This window comes from Furipterus horrens, unplaced genomic scaffold (genome assembly GCF_987537825.1).
Source record: "Furipterus horrens unplaced genomic scaffold, mFurHor1.1.pri manual_scaffold_5, whole genome shotgun sequence".
NCBI classification, from domain to species: domain Eukaryota; kingdom Metazoa; phylum Chordata; class Mammalia; order Chiroptera; family Furipteridae; genus Furipterus; species Furipterus horrens.
Genome location: NW_028327175.1, coordinates 40,963,280 through 40,988,023, shown reverse-complemented (window position 1 = coordinate 40,988,023; position 24,744 = coordinate 40,963,280). Strand labels below are relative to the sequence as shown.

Here is a 24,744-nt window from a genome sequence, read left to right as displayed (position 1 = left end):
GAGGCAACCAAGTCATGTTCCTCTCTCACATCCATGTTTCTCTCTCTCCCTCATACACACACACACACAATAAAATATTATTCCCGAGTGAGAATTAAAAAAAAACTATTTCAAAGACTAAAGAATAACCTGGTGTTTTAGGTTGAAAATGTGATTACATATTATTTCTATATTTCACTATTCTTTGAGATTTAATTTGTGCCCAGTTTCTCATGGTTCAAAAAATTTTAGAAACTCCTGGTTGAAAGACTTTAGAGTTGAAAGAACAGAGGCAGTTCCTGTCCTGGGATGTACTTCACATGGAATGTGCTCTCCCTGTCAACTTCACTTAGTGATAATAAGTAACTGAATAAACTGTTTTAGTGATCTAATATGGGTAATGACTTTTTTCAGCACACTGAAATGTTCTCAAATTCTGATCTGCATAAGAGTCCTAGGGAAGTTTGTTAAAATCTAATTCCCACCTCCTTCCATCCCACTTACAGACCCCATTCTGATTCAATGGGTCCAGAGTTTTGTTAAAACTGAGCCAGTATGTAGTTAATGTATGAACTTCACTCTCTAGTGTGAACTCAGCAGAGACCTGCCAAACAGGAACAGTAACTGTGATCTATTTTATTGCCAGTGGCTTTTCAATAAATATGCAAAAATCACACAGCTCCATCAGGTACCTGAAGTGATTAAAGCTAAAGTTCAGGATAGTCAAAATTGCTTTGGATGGCTGTTTCCTCAGTCGGGTCCCAGATGAAGAAACTGACTTGCATTTAGAAGCTTTTTAAAATGAGAAATAAATATCATTAAACAGAATCCCAGTAAGCACACAGCACATAGAAAATGAGGCTGGCTCAGAAGGCAACAGCTTGGGCTCTCCCAATGCACACAAGCCGAGGGATGAAGGAACACAGTCCCTCAACAGAGGAGTTACACAGATATTAAATTAAATTAAATACCTATGTAATGTGATTTCTGTTGGGAAGGCTTTAAGCAAAGTACTAAATAAGTTTGACTTGTTCCAAAACATCTTTTTCTTTTGTTCTTTCTTCTCTTCCCCACTGCCCTGCAACACGAGCCCATGAGGAAAGGGATAGGAAACCAGCATGTACAGAGGCCCTGTGAAGTAGGGGTATTGTTCCTGTTTTGCAGATGTAGAAATAGAAGCTCAAAGAGATTAAATGACTTGGCCTAGTCACACAGATTCACACGCTGGTCTACTGGGATTGCAAGTCTTAACTACTTACACCTTGCACACCTGTGCTGTGCACCATGCTGTGCACCAAATTATGGTAACTAATATGCTTAGTAATTGCATTATTTGTTGTCAGTTTCTTGAAGGCTTACCCCAACATTCTCCTCCCTTTACTCCCATTCTTCAAATCTTACCTATTTCCATGGCTTTAAATTCTATGTATATGTAATCATCAACTTCCAGATTTATACTGTCAGACCTTGTCTCTGAGCTTCAGGGACATATCTGGCAGGTGACATATCCACTTAGATGGCTTACAGGTGTCTGAAATAGAATGTGTCAAACACTGAACTGTTCATTAACAGACCCTCCCTCTTCAACAAAATCTTTCTTTCCCCAGGCTTCACTATTTCACTTATTGGCACCGCCTTTGGCCCAACTGTTCAAACCAAAATGCTGAGCATCATCCTGAATTCCTTCACTATCCTACACACAGCACATTAGCACCCCAAGATGCTACCTCCAAAATGTAACTGAAAAATCTAACCACTACTCACTAGCTTCTCTTTTACCATCCAGTTGTATATATGTGCATCTATGTACCTGTATTTCTTAGCAGCAGGGTTGCTGTCAAAATAGTTCGGGAGCCACTCGTTGTCCATCAGGCTGTGGCTCTTGCCTACATCTTTGATCTCATCTTCTTTCATCTCCCCTCTTTGTTCCTTCAGTCCCTGGAAAGTGTTGGCTTCTTCCCCACCTCAGAGGCTTCATTTTTTGCTGTTCCCTCCACCTGGAACATGCTTCTCCTCATCATTCCTGTATCTGGCTCATTGTCATCCTTCAAGACCCAGTTTAAATGCCATATCTTCAGAGGCCTCCCCACACCACACTATGTCAACCATGTCCTACACGTGCGAGTACTCATTTTTTCTAATGCACACCTAATGGCCGACTTGTTCATCACCAGGTTTTCGATGAGTCTAAGAGCATTGCAAAGACAAGAATGGTTTGGGTAAATGCTGATTCCCTGTATCCAGCTTTTACCTGACCCCAAGAGCACACAGAAAGGGAGGGCGGTTCATGTCTGCTAGTAGTGCTGTTATATTCATAGAAGTAGTAGGGTTGCATGCTGCAGGTGTACTTGTGTCCCCCCAAAAGATAGGTTCAAGTCCTCAACCCTGGTACCTGTGAATGTAACCTCACTTAGAAATAGGCTTTTTGTGGATGGAATCAGTTAAGAGGAGGTCGTACTGGTTCTCTTCACCATCTTTCCTTCTTGCCGGTAGCCACAGCCATGAAGGTTGAACTGTGTAGTCTCAGTGGGTTACAAGGTCTACCCTGCATACACAAGGCGCTTAGCCAGGACACAAGGAAAGGTTGTCCAATTTCTTAATGCAAAATGTGAGTGGGAATTCCTTTCCAAGAGGAATCTTCAACAGATAAACTGGACTGTCCTCTGCAGAGTAAAGCACAAAAAGGAAAGAAATTCAAGAGAACCACTATGCAAATTCCAGAGGGCCGTGACCAGTGCATCTCTTGCTGATCTAACAGCCAAGAGGAACCAGAAACCTGAAGTTAGGAAGACTCCATGAGAACAAGCCATCAGGGTTTCCAGGGCAGCAAAAACGGCTAAGCAAGCATTTAAAAAGACAGCAATGGCTGCTGCTAAGGCTCCAGCAAAGGCAGCACCTAAGCAAAAGCCTGTGAAGCCTATGAAGGTTTCTGCTCCCTATGTTGGTGGAAAATGCTAAGTTGGCAGATCAGATTTTCAAATTAAGATCTGACTAAAAAAAAATGAGGTCATACAGGACTAAGAAGAACCCTCAATCCAATATGACTGATGTCCTTATAAGAAGACACATGGGATACATATAGGGAGAAGGTCACGTGACAATGGAACAAGAGACCAGGGTGAAGAGTCTAATAGCCAAGGAATGCCAATCACTGCCAGCATACCAGAATCTAAAAGGACATAGAACAGACTTTCTCCTAGGGGCTTCAGAGAGAAAATGCTTCTAAACACCCAGAGTTCATACTTCTAGCTTCCAGAACTGTAAGTTAATGAACTGTTGTTTAAGGCACCCAGTTTAAGGTACTCTGTCATATTATGAAATGATATAAAGTGATTTCTAAAATGAAATCTAGCTCTAAGGTTTGTGGATTTTATGACTAGTAATTAGTAAGGGAGTGAAGTTAAGACACAATATAGTATTTGGGGAACCTGAAGATGATTTCTTAAGCAGGTTTGATTCCCTAAAGGTAAATACGCTAACAAAAACTCGAATATTTCATCTGAACCAATGTTATCCGAACCCTTGGAGCAAAAAATAAGACATATTTGACTCATCAAGCAATTAAATTGCTCATTAAACTTTTGCCACCTGGCCTGGGAGAACAGAAAATCATATTAGATTGATGTTAGAACATATTCTCACTGCTTAATAACTATAATGCTTTTAAAAGTCATGTACAGATAGTTATATCAGCCTTTTAGGATATCTTTAAACACAAATTGCATTAACTTAGATATCTCAGTTGGTTCATCAAACATAATGGAATTATTACTGCCAGAAGCTACAATTCCATGGAAATGAAAATTATATTTTTCCAAATACTATAAATAATGCTTGGAAGTCCTATAATCATTGAGTCTGAGAACTTATCTCTTTATACTCATTTTCAAGATGCACTTTAGAAGGGAAAACCTATCCAAATTTTAACTTACAAAAATGGTAGTCAAATACCATAAGGAGATATGCTGACGGTTGAGTACTGGGTCATGGAAAGGACACAGGCAGGCACCACAGCACTCAGGCCCTGCCCAGACACTGCTTCTTACAAGCAGTCAGAGGTGGGGTTACTCACTTCCTCTTGGAGCTCTGTCAAAGAGCAGAAAGGAAAACACTAGTTCATTTCCAAAATCCTTTTCAAACTCTAAAATACTGTCATGTGTGGACATTTCATTATTTCTCTGCAGCATGTTTATACCGGCTCCAAATTTCAGTCAGGCTTTCATCCTTTTTTAAGCCAATAAATATCTTAATGATTACCCAGTCCCTCTACCTGCCAAGTAGGCCAGCCAGAGTCTGGGGCTGGAAGGAAGTGACATTGAAACAGCTTCCTGTTGCTGGTGCCCCAGACAGCTGTGATGTCGGTTTATTGCACCAAGATACTCAGAGCACGAGACAAGGGAGCCTGAACTCCAAACTGAGCTCCATTTGCCAAGCCAGGCACCCATGAAGCTGCACCACCCAGACGCAGCACCGTGTCCTCACTAACACAGAGGAACCCATGAGGCTTGAGACAGCCCCACTCCCATGTCACTGGATTTCAGTTCCTTTGGGAAGCTGCCAGCTTCCTTTCTTGCTTCAAAGAAAGCAGTTAAAGAATATATGGTTTATTATTGCTATTAATTTATTGCTGTTTATTATTACTGTTCTTAAATTTATAGCACTAAAATGCTTATCTTAGGAAAAAATCTCAAGTCAGTGACCCCAATCAATTTTAAACTAAAAAAAACAAGCAAACAAAACCCAAAGTAAGCAGAAGAAATCAGTGAAATCAAAAGCAGAACAGAAAAAAATCTGATGAAAGCAAAACATGATTGAGCAAATCAGTAAAACTGGTAAATGTCCAGCCAGACTGATCAAGACATATATTAACAATATTAGAAATGAGAGATCACTATGTCTTAACATATATTAAAAGATAAGGAAATATCATGAAATTTATGCCAGTAATTTTGACAACTAAGAAAAAATGGACCAATTTCTTTGAATACACACGCCCCCAAAGCTCACTCTAGAATAAATGATATTAATAACCCTAAACCTATTTTAATAATGAATTTGTAATGTAAAAAGAAAATTCCAGGCTCGGGTTTGCTTTATTGAGAAATTCCACCTATAATTTATGGAAGAGAGACACCATGACCCATATACCAAAATCAGAAAGACATTACAAAACTACAGACCAATTTAAAGAAATTTAAGTAACTAGCAACATATTGAGTTGGCCAAAAAGACCATATGGTGTTTGATTTTTGTACAATAAGACAGATTTTTCATTTTTACCAATAATTTTATTGATTTGGATATTTTGGGTACGTTGGCTATCTCTCATGTGGTATGATATAATATTTATTGTTCTCAACTAATGTCTCAATTTGATTGTTATGAATTCCAACTGGCCTACCCAACCGAGAAGCACCATCCAGCACATCTCCAGCCCAAAACTTCACAAACCACTACTGACACGTTCTATCAGTCGCAGCACCTTCTCCATGCGCTGCACAAATCTTTCTCTGCGTTTCGGTTGTGTTTTTAACTTTCTTGAAATAATAAAACATAATATGTCAAAAGTGTTGCATATTTCCTTCCATCTTCAATATTAAAATGGCTATACAAAAATTCACCAATTTTGATGTTTTGTTTTGTTTTTAAATGCACGCTTTGGCAGCTGTAACAATACAATCTAACCAAATTTTTCCAATGAAGTTGAAGACAACTGAGTGCTACTAGAGCCATCTTAAAGGAAAAAACAAATGAACTTTTTGGCCAACCCAGTATGTTGAAATGAATTTGGAAAAAGTCCTGAAATTGGAAGACAAATTAGCAGGCTACAGAAATAAACTAAAAGGAAAAGGGACTTAATTCTAATACCATATTACCTTTCTGCTAGAGCAGATTCTGTTTCATGAGTGATACAGGGGTGCATCTAAAATATTAGAGGAAATGCACAACTAGGAAGACTTAGCAAATGGGACTGAGGGTAGGGATCAAGGCAGAAATTAATAGTGGTAATGAACAACTAGAAAGATGGCAATTCTGGTGGAAAATAGTAAGTAGCAGAGGTACAGACATGAAACTGGAAATTAAATATTTTGTTTGGAACAGGATAAATGCATAGTGCTATCTATTAAGAGATCCAGTATCACAATAGCTTTGAGTCAGGTGCTACCCTAATGAGGTGGTTGCAAATTTAAGACTGCAGCTCAGGAGAGGGAAATACAGTCCTAGAGGGTCATGCTTATGTAACTAATTCTATCTACCACCTCTCATTATCACACTGTGGTTAATACATTATAAAGTAGTATACTGTTTTAAATTTTTTAACTACTCTTTTCAGTGAATCTTAGAATGTTTTTCCTAAGATAAGAAAATGATTATTAGCCCTGGCCAGCTAGCTCAGTTGGCTGGAGCATCATCCCAATGTGCCAGGGTTGCAGGTTCGCTCCCTGGTCAGGGTACATACAAGAATCAACCAATGAATACATAAATAATGGGAAACAAATTGATGTTTCTCTTTCAAAAATAAAATAAAATCAGTAAAAAATTTTTTAAAAAGGAAATAATTATAAAATAAAATGTACTATAACTATATACAAATAATTACTATTTAGTAATCATTCCTAACAAAAATAATAGAGCACAGCCATTTTGTTTGAAAGTCTGCTGTCAGATAAGTTTCTACTCCAACCTGGCATTCCTCTAAGAAGTCCTGTGGAGGTCACACAAACACTGCTGGTAAGGGGTATGCTTTAAAGATCTCTCCTCTCTCATCCCACACCTTCCCCATATATGTAGTTTAACATACTTGGAAACCAAAATGGCAAATGGTCTATAACCACAGCTGGCCACTGGTCATACAAATCTGATAGCTAATGTATTTTTTAAAACAGGACCTTTGGCTAATAGGTTGTCATACTTAAATGACCACGAACACACCACTCATTCACCAAATGAAGAGCTATACTTCTCTGATAAATGGGAGAAGGCGTTCCACCTGCTGTTGAAAGACAAGCAATGACAATTTTCATTGTATAAATACCCTAGTAAGAAGCCTCTTCTGAAAATAAACGGGAGGTTCCAAATCAGCTATCACTAGAATACTACAAAATGTTTAAGATGCAAAGCCTTTGACTAAACTTACTGCCATAGAACACGAAGACTGGCCAGTGTTCACTATCTCTATTTGGTAGTAATTTTGAAACCTTAGAACAGCCTGTTACTATCTTTGCCATAAAAACAAGCTGGCCCCAACTAATGTGGATCAGTTGGTTGGGCGTTGTCATGCAAAGCAAAAGATTGCCAAGTCAATTCCCAGTCAGGGCACATGCCTACATTACCAGTTCGGTACCTGGCTGGGGCACAAACAAAAGGCAACTGATCAATGTTTCCCTAACATGGTTCTCTTCTCGTCTCTAAAAATAAAATAAAAAATTATTTTTAATGTGTAAATATACAAATAAATGTCTCGGAAATAAGTGAAATTACTACTCAAGACTGACAAAGTTTTAAGATTTTCATTTTATTAAAAATATAGCAACACAATAGCAGCATCATTTGATAAATCTTTACTAGTACCATTTAGTAGCCCTACTCACAACACACACCACCTATGCAGCATCTTCATATTTACGTTTTAAACTTTTCCCTTGATATTTATAGTATTATGTAAAGAACACTATTGTCTTAACCTAATTAAGATTAAGGAGAGTAATAGTTAACATTAAATTGAACTACTTGAACAACTACACAGTACACCAAAAATGTAATCTTCTGTGGAAATCGGGGAATTCTTTAGATTGTTCCCCAACAGTTTTTTGCCTACCCGTAACCTTAAACTAGTAGAACTCAATTTCAACTCTAATTCTTTCAGTATGAGTTTAATGAATCTGAACTTAACATGGTTAAGAAATCTAGCAAATAAAGGTTAATCAAGAATGAAGGGAACTATCCATTCCAATCCTGGGAAAATAATGTGAAGTTTCCCAGAAGTAGGCAATTTTCAAAATTAAAATGTTAGCTAGAGATACAAGTAAATCAGGCAGACTACAAACCTGCTTTTAAAAAACAATGTATTAAGGAATGTTATATTAGATATAAACTAAGAGCTATAATAAATTAATTGCTAGAAACTATAAAAGTAGTTTAAAATAAACTGGGAAAAAATGTAACAGAATACGGAACAAGGTCATTAACAGCTTTAGCTTTTATTTTTAAAATAATGTATCACTCTTTATGCAGAATCATCAATAAAAATGTACTAAGGAAAACAAATTCACCCACAAACCCAAGATTAAGTAGGGAAGTCAATTTTATTTTAAAAGATTAATTTATTACATTTATACTGGACTCTTGCTTTCAGAAATATAATTTAGCTATTTTAAGAGCACTAACCTTTGAAATTTGAAAATAAACAATTTAAACGAATATTACATTAATAAATAAAGAAAATGCTAAGTATAGAAGTAGCAAAAATTTTTGTTTTAATATTTAAACACATAAGGAACAAACTTACTTTATTGAAATAGCTCTACTTTATTACCTGCCCAGTTAAACTGATACTATCTTTTAGAGAAAATATAAGGACTAATTAAAATGTTAAGTTACTCAATGCAGCTCTCCAAAAGGATTCACTTTAACTAATTCAACTACTAAAGATTTAAATCAAACCATATTATTTCTAATAGGTTTTTTAAAACTTTTAAAAGCCTATTACTATATGTATATAGTTGTTGAAAACTCTGCATCAAGGGTTTATTTTCTTTGTTAAGTTTTAACATGATAGCAACACAGGAATGAATGCGGGTCCTGAATGACTAATAACACAAGATATTATTTTCTTGACAAAATATTGATTCTAAATGTTTTTTTTAATTGAGCATGTCAAAATTTAAGCCACTGACACTTTTGAAGATCAACATGGCATACAGTGAACGTCTTGAAAAATAGAATTCTGAACAGAAAATCATAAGCTAACTAGGATTTGCAATTGTAACAGATGGAAAATAATAACTAAGGAGATGGTTGCAGAAATTAAATATTTACACTTGTTTTCTCACATAAACTAGCTACTTTAGGAAGGGCCACTTTGTATTATCATTTCAGTGTGCACTGCTGAAAGGCAAGAACAAGAGGGCCAACAGAATTTGTCTAGAACAATGAAGAGCAATTACAATTTAAGGAAAAGTGTATTCTCTGTATAATCAGGCTAAAAAAGTTAATTACAGAAGGTTTCAAGTATAAAATGGCTGTCTTCTTGGCCTTACCTCAAGTTTTTCTGACAACATCTACCTGGGATAAACAAAAATAATTTTAAAGAAAAAAACAGCATTCCTTGAAAGAAAATTAAATAAAACAAATGGAAACATATCATAAGTGAACAAAGAGGAAATGTCTGTCTCGCTCTCTCTCTCTCACACACACAGAGCACCCCAGTATCTATAGACCCTAGATAGCTTTGCTTCCATAAGCCCTAATTTAAGAAAATGATTTCACTTTCTCCAGGTCTCTTGTATTCCTACTTATGTCCACCTTTTACAAATCACTGTCTTTCATTATTTTAAAGCTGATTAAATCAGCAAGAAAAATAATTAGCAGCAGGATCCAAATTAAATGTTAATTACAACACAAAAAACATTTAATAGAGTCTAGAGTACAAGAAAACACCTCAACCTTTAATGATTGTTTTATAGACAGCACACAAACATGCACTCCATGTCAAAATAATTCCTATGGAAACTAAAAAAAGGACAGGAAAAAACTAAGATGCTGTTTTGAAATACATACTTTCCTCTAAAATACTTAGCTTTATTAGAGAAATGGTACTAAAAATAACAAAGATTCAAACATTTGCTCTATTCTACTTACATATCATAAATAAGACAACTGTTGATGCAAGACATACGTACTCCTTCAAGATCTTCCCATATTCACCAAGCATTCTTTTATCAGAATAAGCTGTTTACCAGCCAACCGCATGTGGTTGAATGATTAAAATGACCACCTATACTTTACATAGTAAAGTATTTTCAAAAATTTTAATGTACATAGTGACAAAAAGGAAAAAAATACCACAGTAATTCTGGACACATGAAGAGTAATTAAGCAGCTTCATAATCAAATCAGGCTTCATTATTTGCAATAAGGGCAATTCTTTCCATTCTTCACCAAATAGTTAAGTTTCAATAGTATTAACATTAAAAAGAAAAACCTCAGGTTGAAACCAAGTAACTGATGTGCTACCCAGCTTTTTAAATCTATAAATAACTCTTCCCATGAGGTAAGGCAACTGAGTAATTTGATTGTATTAGATTGTATTAAAATAATTATACTTGATTTTTCAACAACATGCTAATTAAAAGGTGTAACTTTTTTGGAAATATAACAATAACAAGAGTTTTGAAACCATCAGCTATGGTTTAGGGGGGAAAATATCAGCGATGTTGTCATTTTACTACTTGCATACTTTCTTTAGAAAGTGAACCTAAGAATGATGGATGACCTGTATTTTGAACCAAGTAAACATATCCTTAACATAAAACAACCTCATGTGTTCTCCTTTAAGTACAATTTCTGCATAACATCGTTTATGAGAAGATGATTGAGAGGTAATAATTAAGGCCATCCCATGTAGACAACTAAAGGGTTTGCTTTAAGTAAATTATGAACATGCTTCATTTTCAATTATCACAGTATAAAACTAATGGTCCCAAAACTGCAGTTGTTTTAAAAGCTCTAAAGTCATTCCTGACAACAGGACTTCCCGCTCATATTAGGTGAACTAAATAAGAAGCTCTTCTGACGTATCACTTACACATTTCTCTATGGGAGTAAATGGAATATCCACCTAAATTCCGTATGACTTGAGAATGACTAGCACATATAAAATTCTAGAAAACAGTATACCACATTGTAGAAGGCACTAAAGCTTCAGCTTGTGCTCCCATAGCCCATTTTGAAAACCCAAGTTCTTTTTATAATGACACCTTTGCCACCTACTGCTGACAACACACACTGCAATATTATTCATATTAAGCTTGGAAATGTCAAGAAAGTTAAAAAAGAAGTGCTTACTTTGTAGGGAAATCCAATGATTCTAAACACTGAATACTAATACATAATTAGTATTCAACACAGTCATTCTTCCTTTGGAAAGAGAACAGTAGTAGCATGCATTGAAGGTTGTTTTTTAATCCACTTATTTAAGCAATTTTAATCTGTAAAACTATTTTAAAGAAAAACTGCTGTGCTAAACAGTGAGAAAAAGAAAACACAATAGTGAGATTTTAACACAATCACTCTAAATCCTGTGAAGTGTTAAAACTTCTTACATATTCTGCACTTAACAAGGGTGGATATATAATTGCACCAATTTCAAGTACATCATCAATTTATATATATTGAAATTAAAAAAAAAAAAAGGTAAAACAATTCAAAATTCATTAACCAGAACTTTTTAAAAGAGCCTCCAATGCTTATCTCTAGTCTTCATGGATAGTACAAATTTGGATCTTTAATGTCCCATTTATTTGTAATGGTTCTTGGCAAACACTAACAAACCACATGACAAGTGTGTCAGCCACCATGGAAATGCACAGATTTTACAAGATGAGTTTGGGTAACATCTGTTATTTTCATGATGTCCATGCTGTATTTTCTTACCCAGTAACAAGATGGCCACAAGGTTACCTAACAACTAGAAAAGCTGTTAGCTCCTATCTTTATGCTCAACTGGATTTCTTCACTGTTTAACATCTTGTTAAGAGACTTAAAAGCTTTGGATTTTATTCCAGCGTGTGTTTAGAGGTGCATTTGTTGGTCCTATACCGCTTCTGTTTTGGTAGAGAGGTTTTCTTCATTTGGCTGACAATTCCCATTTTGCTGTACTTTGTTCTCCTCAGTCCTAGGTGCATCCTTGTCATCTGCTTCTTTGCCCACACCTGATTCTGGTTCTTTGTTGTGCTCCTTCTCCTACAATAAATATTAAGATATACAGTTAATATTTTCTCAAGAGTTGCCTGCTACTACCTCTGCTTATGGCTAAAATATGTAACTTCCATGTTTTGTGAATTAATAAAATGAGATATTTTCTCCCATTATCTTTTCATATAAATAGGATATACAAACTTATGTCAATATGTCTTTTGTACTCCTAAAAGGCGGAAAATCCATGGAAATTAAATTAGAATAAAATAGATCAAAAGAAAGTCTACGGAAGTGTTCAATAAATGTTCACTGACTTCAAAAAATGTGACAGATCTCCTGAAAGAGTAAAACAGTGCCGAAGGATGCCAGGACTGATTTGTGATATGAATAACAAGGAAAAAATAAGGGAAGGTAGAAAAGGAAATCACTATTCCTCCTAACAAAGACTGTTCTAAAAGTAGTCCAAATTCTGCCCTCATCTTAAGGGAGACTTAAACGAGAACACGTGGAATAGTACCTGGCACATAAGTAAGTGCTAAAGAAATCCACATTATCAACATTACTGATGATGAGAAACTATTATCAGAACGAGAGTAAATAAAATTGTTAAGATAAAAGCTCCAAACTCGTAATTGATTTCCAAATACAAACACCAGTATAACAGGGGAATTAACATAATTAACAAGCTCTTAGAATATTCATCCAAAAACCCCCACTTGTTGAAATTCGGTTTTCATTAATTATTTTAACTCAACAAACCTAATTTCAGTATATATTACAAAACCAATGACAGAACAACTGTCAATTTTGCTGAAACAAATAGTGAGGAAAATTGTGTCAAACATAAGTCTTAGTATAAAATCACACATATTTGTTACATGTAGATAATTTTACTGTATGCCATTCTGATTCTCTAAAATAAGAAATGTTGATTGTTTAAATTTCAATTCACTTTATCTCATCCCTTCAAAATTTAGTATTTTAAAAAAACTGTCAATGTAACAAATATGAAAAAATACAAAAAAACATGTAAGACACTGTTGCCTTCAAGGAGCTTTTAGCCTAAAACTACTTCTATTCAACAAAGAACAATCTCAATTATTGGTTAGTCAAAGGCTAAATACTGAATGACTATTGCTTACTTTAAGTGAAGTATTGTTCTTCTCCAATTTTTCCTTCCCATCTCTGTCATTAGAATTCTTTCTTGTAGAGGCTGAACGTTCTCTCTCTCTTCTTTCACTGATATGGTCCCTGTCTTTTTCTCTCTTTTTATCCTTCTTATTTCTGCTATAAAAATATTGGTAATGTCAGTTACTTTCTAAGAAATTAAAGACCTGTTATAATAATGACAAAATATTCTTATCTAACACCAAAGGATTGTATTTTAAGCATATCTGTAACCTAGTTTGACCAAGTAACATAAATGAGGCCTATAACCTTACCTACTCTACCCACACTCTAACTTTTAAAGATATACAAGTCATTTTAGCAGAGCCTACCTGTGTTCACATAAAACAATTTTTGGATTGTCAATTTATTAGTTCTTAAACATTCGAGAGTTATCTGCTATAATTAGGATAAAATAAAAACAAATATATACATTTTTAACCCACATTTTCACAGCAAAATCAAATAAACAGAAAGGCATGAAAAGAGGCAATAATCAGATGTGGCTCCCAGGCAGGACTACTAGCAAAGCTGGAACTTCGAATAACTTACTGTTCCATGTGTCCTCATCATTCACCATTACAAAGAAGTCGCACCAATTCAAGGGCAAAAGTTAAGCAGAAGATGGAATGAACAAGTTTAATTTATTTAAAGAAGAAAAAAAAGGCACCCTTAAAATTAAAGGGAAAAAAACAATACATTTCACATAAGAAGCATAATAAATAGCTTCTACTCAAAATAGTTAGACCTGATATGGAATTCTATACTTTCTCCTCTTAATTATGAATAGTTTAAAAATAAACACAAATACCACTGAAACAAAGACACTTAGGAAACAAATCCAAGTTCAAATGAAAAGTTAGTATAACAAAAGTAGCAGCAAATGCATCAAACAGAATAAAATTCTTAAGAAAAAATTTAACCAAGAAGGCAAAAGTTTGCTGTGAGCAATAAAGACAAACAGAAAGACATCATGTTCATGGAGAAGACTTAAATATTGTAAAAATGACAAGAATATTCAAAGTGATTTACGGATTCAATGCAATTCCTATGAAAATCCCATTTGGTATCATTAGCAGAAACAGAAAAACCCATCCTAAAATTCATATGGAATCCTGAGGGACGTCAAATAGCCAAAACAACCTTAAGAAGAACAAAGTTGGTATTAAGGACCAGACATGTAGACCAATAGAACAGAACAGAAAGCCCACAAATACTCATATATGGTCTAATAATTTTTTTTTTACAAGGATGCCAAGACCCATTCCATAGGGAAAGGACAACCTCTTCAACAAATTGTTCAGGAAAACTGTATGGCCGTATACAAGTCAAAATTGAACACTTACTTTATACCACATATAAAAAATTAACTCAAAATAGATCAGAGAACTAAACATACAAGCTGAAACTAAAAAAACTCTTAGAAGAAAATAGGGAAAAATCATCATGGCACTGGATTTAGCAATGATGTCGTGGATATGACATTAAAAGTACAGGCAGCAACAGGGAAAATAAATCTGACTTCATCAAAATTATAAAACTTTTGTGCATCAGAGGATACTACCAAATAAGTAAAAAGACAACCCACAGACTGGGAGAAACTATTTTAAAGTCATATATCTGGTAAAAAAAATTTTTTTTAAATCAATATCTAGGATATAAATAGCTCTTACAACTTAACAAAAAAATAACCCAATACAAAATGTACACAAATTTGAACAGATTTCTTCAAAGAAGATATACAAGTGGTCAATAAGCACAGGAAAAAAATGCTCAACATCACTAATCGTAAGAAAACTGCAAACCAATACCATGACATACCACTACACACTCACTAGAATAACTATAGTCAAGAGGTAAACAGGAACAAGTGTCAGGGAGCATGCAGAGAAACTGGAACCACTGTACATGGCTGACAGGAATGTAAATGGCACAGCTACTTTGGAAAACAATGTAGCAGTTTCTCAAAAAGATAAAGAGAAAGTTATTATATCACTCAGCAATTACCACTCCTAGTAAACCCAGGAGAAATGAAAACGTGTCCACACAAAAACTTGTACATGAATATTCAAAGCAGCATTATTCATAATGTCCAAAAAATAGAAATAATAGTAAATGTCTGTCAACCAATCTAGATAAATAAAACACGTTTTCTACCCACAAATGAGTATCATTCACCCATAAAAAGGAATGAAATACCCATCCATGCTACTAATTCATAAACCTAACCTTGAAAACATTACATTTAGTCAAAAAGCCAGATACAAAAGACCACACATATTGTATGAGTTCATATATAAAATGTCCAGAAGAGGCAAATCCAAAGACACTAAATAAATTAGTGGCTGTCAGGAGCTATGGGGAATAATTGCTAACGAGTATGGGCTTTCTCTGAAACGATAAAAAAAGTTCTATAATTAAGTAGCAGTGACTGTTAAAGAACATTGTAAACATACTAACCACCACTAAGTGGCACACTTAAAAGGGAGAATTTTAAAATAAGTGAATTATTTCTCATTAAAAAAAATTACTCAGGTGAATGTAGGGTTGGGTACAGTCACTGACCACACCACACACACACTGCACATATATTATATACTATCTTGTGGAAACAGAAATTGAAATATATTTATTGACTCAATTTTGCAAAAAGAAAGGAACGGTAAAATTAACAATCACTTACAGAGGGTGAAGGGGGAGCAAAGTAAAGGAAATAGGGAAGGGAGTAACACTGCATGTTGTCTTTTTCTCTAACTTGAGTTCACAACTGAGAAAAGTCTTGACTTTAATCAGCAAGTTTTCTTTTTTCAATAAAAATATAGCCACGTCTATAGCATCCTATGCCTTCCATTTTTCTCACCTAAAAACAGTAACACACAAACAAATAAAATACCTCTACTGGAAAAGATGTCCCTTACATTCTGGCAAAGCTTTTTATAAATTTCTCCTTTCTAACTTAGAAAACCAACTGAAAAACTATGACATCAGTATGGTAGTGACATGAAAAAATAAACAAAAATCAATACTGTCCTATGTATATACTCAACCTCCAATTAGATAACATAATGAAAGAAAACACCTAATTTACAAAAGCAACACAAAAAATAAAATACCTAAGAATTTAGAAAATACATAAAATCTGTATGAAACATTAAAAGATAAAGATGGCCTCAATAAGCCATGTTTCTGAATATAAAAATTCACCATCATAAAGCTTTATTAATTAATAAAGCTACTTATAAATTTTGTCTAATAAATGTAATGCAACTGTAATACAAATCATCAATAGGTTGTATTTCTAGAACTTAAAACAACTGATTCTTCTAGTCAAATGAAAAATAAACATAAGCATGGTCAGAAAAGCTCAAAAAAGAGCAATGGGCAGCGTGGAAGAGAACAGGCCTTATTAGATATTAAGAAATACTATACAATCTGAATAGCTAAACCATGGAGCATCGGTACACAAATCATCAAACCAATCCAACAGCATAGTTCAGCAATTTTCAACCAGTGTGCTGTGAGAATTTTTAAAACACACAATACCTGACTATTTAGTCAGGGATACTGACCTCTTTCCTCTTAAAGAGTATTTAAAAAAAAAAAAAAAAAACCAACAGGCACACAGCAATAGCCTCCAGTGTGAATGAATCAAAATTATTTTATTTTATTTTTTTTGGTCAGATCAGCAAAAAATATATCTTTGTGGATGTGCCGCAGAATTTTAGTAATTAGTGTATGTGTGTCGTGAGATGAAAAAAGTTGAGACTTCCGGCCAAGATGCAGGCGTAGACAGACACGCTGCATCTCCCTTCACAACTAAGAAGCAATACAACTACCTCAAAACTAGAGACAACCGGAAGTTCCAGGAAATAGAACTGCATGGAAGTCCGGGAAACAAAGATATAGGGAAGAAATACTCATCCAGACAGGAAAAAGGGGCAGAGCCGGGGCAGAAAGGACGCGGTGTGGTGGTGGCAGCGGTGGTGGCAGGCCAGCGGAAAGCACAATCACATGTTTTAAAAAGTGGGGAGGGACACCTGGGGAAGGCTCCCAGTCCAGACCAGACCCCACAGCTCACAGTTTCAGGGCCAAGGAAAATAAAGCCTCATTGCTTTCGACTGTGCAAACCAGTGGGGGCTGGGGCGGAGGAAAAAACTGCCAGTCTCTCAGCAGAGTCTGCTTGTTTAAAGGGTCCTTACGGTCCTAGAACGTCCACAGACCTACCCACTCTGGGAACAACAGCCAGATCAACAGCTAAAGAGGAACCAGTCCCATACGAAAATGGGAGAAGTGCCTAGAAAAGGGGTGAGTGCTGGGCAAGCAGCACTGTTCCCTCTCAGACCCCTCCCCCACATACAGCGCCACAACATGGTGAAACGGTGGCTCCTACTAATAATACCTAAAGCTCCGTCCCTTACAATGTAAGAGGTGCAACAGCTCTACCTAAGACACAGAGGCAAACAAATACAGGAGCCTGTCAAGATGAGAAGACAGAGAAGTGTGGCCCAAAAGAGAGAACACATTAAGGTCCCAGTGGGAGAATGAAGCAATGAGGAGATAGCCAACCTAAAAGATGTAGAGTTCAAAACTCTGGTGATAAAGATGCTCATAGGCTTAAAAGATATACTTAAGTATGGCAAACGCATAAGGGAAGAAGTGAAGGCAATCCTAAATGAAACGAAGGAAAATCCACACAAAACCAATGGCGAAGGGAAGGAAACTGGGGTTCAAATCAATGATTTGGAACATAAGGAAGAAAAAGGTCAACCAGTACAGACTGAGAAAACAAGAATTGAAAAAAATGAGGAGAGGCTTAGGAACCTCTGAAATAACTTCAAACATACCAACATCCAAATCATAGAGATGCCAGAAGAAGAGGAAGAACAGGAAACTGAAAGCTTATGTGAAAAAATAAAGAAGGAAAACTTCCCAAATTTGGCAAAAGAAATAGACATACAAGTCCAGGAAGCACAGAGAGTCCCAAACAAACTAGACCCAAAGAGGACCACACCAAGACACATCATAATTAAATTGCCAAAGGTGAAAGAAAAAAGAGAGAATCTTAAAAGCAGCAAGAGAAAGACAGACTTACCTACCAAGGGGTGTCTATAAGACTACCAGCTGATTTCTCAAAAGAAACTTTGCAGGCAGGAAAGAACTGGCAAGAAGTATTCAATGTGATGAAAAGCAAGGACATATAACCAAGATTACTCTATCCAGCAAAGCTATTGTTTAGAATGGAAGGGCAAATGAAGTGCTTCTCAGACAAGGTAATGCTAAAGTTCATCATCACCAAGCTGTTATTATATGAAATGTCAAAGGGACTTACTTAAGAAGAAGATCAAAACTATGAACACTAAAATGACAACAAACTCACAACTATCAACAACTGAATCTAAAAAATAAAAACAAAATCCAACTAAGCAAACCAGATTAGGAACAGAATCAGAGGTATGGGGATCATTTGGAGGCTTATCAGCTGGGGGGGGAGGGGGAGAAATGGGGAAATGGTACTGGGATTAAGAAGCATAATTGGTTGGTACAAAATAGACAGGGGGACGTTAAGAATAATATAGGAAAGGGTTGAAGGCAAAGAACTTATATGCACGATCCATGGACATGAACTAAGGGGGGTGGGATTGCTAGAGGGAAGGGGGGGTACTAGGCAGAGGGGAGCAAAGGGAATAAAAATTGGGAATTCCATAACAACATAATTAAATATACTTTAAAAAAGAAATGAAAAAGAAAAAGGATGAATATCACTGGCATAGAAGGCCAAGAAATAGACCCAAATAGAAGAATTTATTTAGTACATGACAAAAGCAACATATCGAACCAGTGTTAGGAAAATTGAGTTTTTGATAAATGGTATTACAACAACAGAGAAACATTTGGAAAAATAAAATTTGACTCATATGCCAGATGGTACATATGGATAAATTCCTAATAGATCAAAAATATAAATGTAAAAATAAACCATAAAAGTAGAAGAAAAAAAATGGAAATTCTATTGTAACCTTGGAATTAGGAAAAGACCTTTCTAAAGTTATGACAAAATATAGAAATCATAAAGGAAAAATATTTGAGAAATTAAATTATGTAAAAATTAAATATTTGTATTTAAAACCTGGTATTTAAAAGTGACAAATTAAAAATAGTTACTAAATAGTTTATTATTTAAAACTATCTTGCTTAATATATGAGCAAATATGCATACTCTAAATTACTGCATTTGTAAGGGCAGTCAATTTAGAAACAGTAACTTTAAAAGATATGCTGACAAACTAGGAATGACAACTTGAAATCAAATTACTGAAGAATAATTTCCCCAATATAAAAAGAATTCCTGAGAATAATAGAAAACAGAGTCCACAGGAAAACTGGCAAAATATACAGACAATGCACAGGAAAGGAAATACAAATGGCCTTTATATATACATAGAGATGATCACCTTCACTCTTAAGAGAAATGCAACTAAAATTACTGTATGTTAGTACCATTTCTGATCTATCAGGTGGGCAAAACCCCACAACTTTTGATTACACAACCTGTTATATAGCTGTGGGGGAACAGGTACTCTCCTACACAGCTGGTTGAAGTACAAGGTGCTGCCAATCCTTATGGAGGGCAATAAAGAAATACTTCACAACATTACAAATACAATCCTCTGACTCAACATTACCATTTCTGGAAAGTTTTCCTACATACTTGCACACTACAAAATGAGGTAAGTCCAAAGCTATTCATTACAGTATTATATAATTTATAACAGAAAAATTAAGAAAACCCATTCTACTGCAGGCTGGTCAAACTAAGGTGTATCATATACCCAAAGTGCATGCTGTTGTGAAAATGAAAGAAGCAGCAGTCTCTGATGAATATGGAAAGATCTGATAGTTAAGTGACAAAAGCAAGTGCACAACAGTGTCTTATTTTGTACTACCTCTTGTAGAAAAAATAAACTAAAAGAAAAACTACATATCCTCACCTTGTATGGTGTGAGTGTGTAACTGAAAGAATATACAAAAAACTTAAAGTCACTACTTATGAGGACACAGTAGATGGGCACATAGGTGGAAAATGAGATCTCTCAATGTATAACTTTTTATATTGTTTTTCTCTGAACCATGCAAATGTATTACATCTCATTCATTCAAAAATATAAAGACTGAAGAGAAAAATTTCCCCCCACTTCCTCCTTAGTTTTAGCAAATGTTTTCAACCTACCTCCTCGGAGATGGAGACCTAGAAGATTTCCTTTTTATGGCTTTTGATGCTCTTGGGGATCTGGAAGAACTCCTGCTCCTCCTCCTCCGCCTTTCCCTGAAAGTCAAAGATATGCCATTAAAAAGGGGGGTAGGGGTGCAATTTAAAGGGCAATTCAAATAAATAAAGAAGAGTCCTTAATGATCTCAAGTGAATAGTATTCTTTGGAGGCCAGTTTTGACTAATGTATGTTATGAGCACATTTTATTACTTAATTTTAGTGCAGATCAAATTATGAACCGTAAGTTTTTACAGACTGATAAAAAGCTATCCTAAGATCTCATATTAGAAAGGATAGAGGACCTCCAATTCACTTGGTTTATTTGAACAAATACATCTTGGGTAGAAAAAAATATTAATGGATATTTCAGATTCTCTCAAACATGTTCTTCCTTCACAACTAAAACTATGTTTGCTCCTCAGATCCCTGGTCGTACATCTAGTTAGTTCCTTGCTGCCTCACTGTGGATTACTTTGTAACAAGGTAACCTGCCCTTTTCAAGAAGTGTAAGATAAACTGGTTTGTAAAATGTGAACTTCTCAGACCCAAGTATTCAGATTATCTCTGAATAAGTATTTACATTAACTCATCTTATGCTTTACTCTCCCAGCTCCTCCCACTTCATTGCTGCTGTTCTGTTATTTAAAGTTGAGTGCACAGCTTAGGTATAAGTAAAATACTTAAAACCTGGGATTTAAATATGACAAAGTAAAAAATAATTACTACATTGATAAAATGTTTATTATTATTATAACTATTTTGCTTAACATATTAGGAAATATGAATACTCTAAATTACTTCATTTCTAAAGTGGTCGACTTAGAAACAACAAATTTCAAGATGTCCATAATTGAGGGGATGATATATAAGGATAACAGTTACTAAATGATTAATGTATCCAACAAGTTATCTCACAAGTTCTGCTAATTAGTGGCCATATAGCTGAAAGAATCTAATCTTCTAGAATTTAATTTGTTCTTACCATCTCAGTAAATTGATTCTTGGTTAATGAAACATTTTATCTATGTTTTTCATTTATAAAAGGAAAACCTAAATAATGCTCAGATGTGGTATATATGGTAGATGTTAAGACCAAAAAAGCTCAAGAATTTTGAGAACACAAATAAGTCAATTCCAACTCTACCTAAAGCGCTCTCCTCCGTTACCCAACTTTATTTCCAGGATACCCCAAAATTATACTTCTGACTGATGAAGAAATTAAGATAACAAGATTCAGTTCAATCAATGCTATCCTGTAACAGCTCAGCACAAGAACCTGAAGTACTTTTTTCATAGCATGAGAACATCAGTGAATCCCAGACTTGAAGTTTACACAGAAGGGCTCTGAGGCGTTGATCACTGTGACTGTTTGTTCAGGAAGCACTATGTACAGGTGGATATCTAATAACAACCAGCTGATGATAAGAGCTAAAGCAATCTAGAATATAAATCAGTCGAGAAAGAAGCAAGCAGCTGTAGTATGAAGAACTGTAGTTAGAATGTCTGGCACACAATAATAAGTGCTCAATAAACATTTTCTTGCTCCCTTTCTTGGTTTCATCTTTATTGACAGTAACTTTTAAGAATGAAGTTTTTTACAGAACAAAATTTTCTTCCAAAAAGATTAGCTGACAATGTTAGAAATAAAAATATTAAGTAGACCATTTTTATGAGCAGTTGAAATGTTTCCAAGTTATTAAACAAATCAGAGTACAAAATCAGAAAACCGCTATAAATTAAGAAATTTTAACTTTTCATCAAGCTCTTCTGAAAGCATGAAATGGTCCAAACTGCCAAAGGGAGTGTTAGTCAGCATAAATTCTCCAGAAGGCCCCAGAGGTTATTTAGGAATATACTTAGGACTGAATGTGAACATCTGAATTTTCGTAAATATCAAGCAACTTTAAAACAGGCCATGAAAAAATTAAACATCTCACAGTCATCAGAAAAAGTAAATTCAACTAAATTAAAAGGAATCAAAACATTATTTGGTTTTGTGAACTGTGACATCTAAAGAATCACATAAACACAAAAGAATGTGTAACATATAATCAATAAAATCACTGTGCCATAAACGTGCAGTCGCAGGCTCAACTGATACCCACAGTAAGTGAGGTTAAATTAATTCTTCAGGTTTTGATTCAATGGGCTTAAAATATGACCTGTTTGTTTTAAGCCCCATTTAAACACACAGTGTTGCTTTAAACTTTATGCTTGCGAGGCAGTTATTTAAAGTAGGTAGCAAGTACTGGTTAGAGAATTCTCAAGTAAACTTAATCCCTAAAAAGAGAAAGAGCTAGTCCACTTGTGATATTAAAGTAGAGTGCAGATGGAAAATTTCTCCTAGACTTCCTGATGTTTTAAAACCGTAATAATAATAGTCTTCAACTGGCTTATTGTAAGATTAAATAAGGTTAATCATGAAAAACGGCTGAGACATTAAATCTGGCAAATAGTAAAAGCACTCAATAAATGCCTGTGATTATCTTGTATTATCTAACCAAAGACTAGTATTAAAAATAAGCTATTACAACAGGAGTGACAACTCTACCTAAGACACAGAGGCAAACACACAGAGGAGACTTCCAGCCAAGATGGGGCCCTAGATTGACATGTTCCGTCTCCCTCCACAACTAAGAAGGAATACAACTACCACAAAACCAGAAATAACCAGAAGTTCCAGAAAATAAATGGAAGTCCAATGTATGAAGTTATAAAGAAGTGGTGCTCGTTCGGATGGGTAAGAGCAGCGAAGCCGGGGTGGAGAGGTCAAGCTCTGCTGGGTGCTGCAGCAGCAGCAACGGCAGTGGGATGGCGGTAAGCACAGTCACCTGTAGCTGCAGATCAGACCCGTCAGCTTGTGATTCCAACGCCGGGGGAGGCAGCCCCCCATTGCCTTGGACTGTGAGGCCTGGAGAGGGTGGGGACAGAGGAGGAGGCTCCCAGTCTCTCAGCCGAGAGTGAACAGCAGGAATCCATCTTGGACCCCCACTCCCACACAAAACGCCAGTGTGGTGAGAAGGATCTCCCAGTAGTGACTAATGCACGGGGCTCCGCCCCCTATAGCATAGGAGGTGTGACAGCCCGCCCAGGAAGCCAAGGTAAACACAAACTGTCAAGATGGCACAGATCATGATAGAGATACCGGTGATGGAGCTGACCAGACAGCAAATATCTAATCTAACAAAACAGCAGATAGAAAATCTTTCTGAGGCACAGTTCAGAGCTTTGGTTTTAAGAATGCTTACAGACCTAACAGCAGATATTAAACAAAACGGGGAAGGAATGAAGGCTAGTCCTGCTGAAATGAATGAAAACACATATGAAACTAGTGGTGAGGGAAAGAAAACCACGGATCAACAAATCGGAACATAGGGAAGGAACAAACAGTCAACCAGTGCAGAAAGAGGAAACAAAAGGTGAGAAAAATGAGGAGAGGCTCAGAAACCTATGGGACAGCTATAAGCAGGCCAACATCCGAATCATAGGGTTGCCAGAAGGTGAAGAAGAACAACTAGAAACTGAAAAATTATGTGAAAAAATAATGAAGCAGAAATTCCCTAACTGGGAGAAGGAAATAGACTTACAGGTCCAGGAAGCAGAGAGTTCCAAAAAAACTGGACCCAGGGAGAACCACACCAAGACACATTATAATAAAAATGTCAAAAATTAAAGATAAAGAGAGAATCTTAAAAGCAGAAAGAGAGAAGAAAAGAATTAGGTACAAAGGGGTTCCAATAAGACTATCAGCTGATTTTTCAAAAGAAACTCTGCAGGCAAGAAGGGACTGGCAAGAAATATTCAAAGTAATGAAAAGCAAAAACCTACAACCACGATTACTCTATCCAGCAAAGCTGTCATTCAGAATAGAAGGGCAGAGAAAGTGCTTCCAGGACAAAGTAAAACTGAAGGAGTTCATTAGATCCAAACCACTATTATATGAGATGTTAAAAGGACTTGTTTAGGAGAAAGAAGATCAAAACTATGAACATTAAAATGAAAACTGTATCACAACAACCAACGACGGAAGCTAGGGAATCGAAACAAAGGCAAACTAAGTAGGCAATGAGAGTGGGAAAAGAATTATAGGTATGGGGAACATTATAGGGGGAGGTCAGCAGGGAGGGGGAAGTGGGGAAATGGAGGAGGATGGTACAGGAATTAAGAAGCGTAGTAGGAGGGAGTGGATTAGATAGGAAGATGTTGAGAGGAACTATATGCACAACCAATGGGCATGGACAGGGGAGTGGGGACAAGTGGAGGGGGGGTTCACTGGGTGGAGGGGAACAAAGGGAAAAGAAATTGGGACAACTGTAACAGCATAATCAATAAAGCATATTAAAAAAAAAAAAAAAGAATAAGCTATTAGCCCTGGCTGGTGTGGCTCAGTGGATCAAGTGCCACCCTGAGA

At 35.8% G+C, this 24,744-nt stretch overlaps 1 protein-coding gene and 1 pseudogene across 5 annotated transcripts in view; one reads left to right on the top strand and one right to left on the bottom strand.

Moving 5' to 3' along the window:
• The first annotated feature begins 2,480 nt into the window (after positions 1–2,480).
• LOC150008450 (large ribosomal subunit protein eL24 pseudogene) lies at positions 2,481–2,937 on the top strand (annotated as a pseudogene).
• A 5,914-nt stretch (positions 2,938–8,851) lies between these two features.
• The window catches only part of SREK1 (splicing regulatory glutamic acid and lysine rich protein 1), a 43,638-nt gene continuing 27,745 nt past the window's right edge, over positions 8,852–24,744 (bottom strand). For 3 of the 5 annotated variants that reach the window (XM_090276334.1, XM_090276339.1, XM_090276337.1), the window contains 3 exons: positions 20,294–20,389; positions 13,041–13,185; positions 8,852–11,943 (listed from right to left, as the gene is read on the bottom strand). In XM_090276334.1, coding sequence (XP_090132460.1) covers positions 11,794–11,943; positions 13,041–13,185; positions 20,294–20,389 — 391 coding nt within the window. In that variant the 3' untranslated portion in view covers positions 8,852–11,793. The remainder of the gene's footprint in view (positions 11,944–13,040; positions 13,186–20,293; positions 20,390–24,744) is intronic. The other 2 variants (XM_090276335.1, XM_090276336.1) reach the window with 2 other exon arrangements.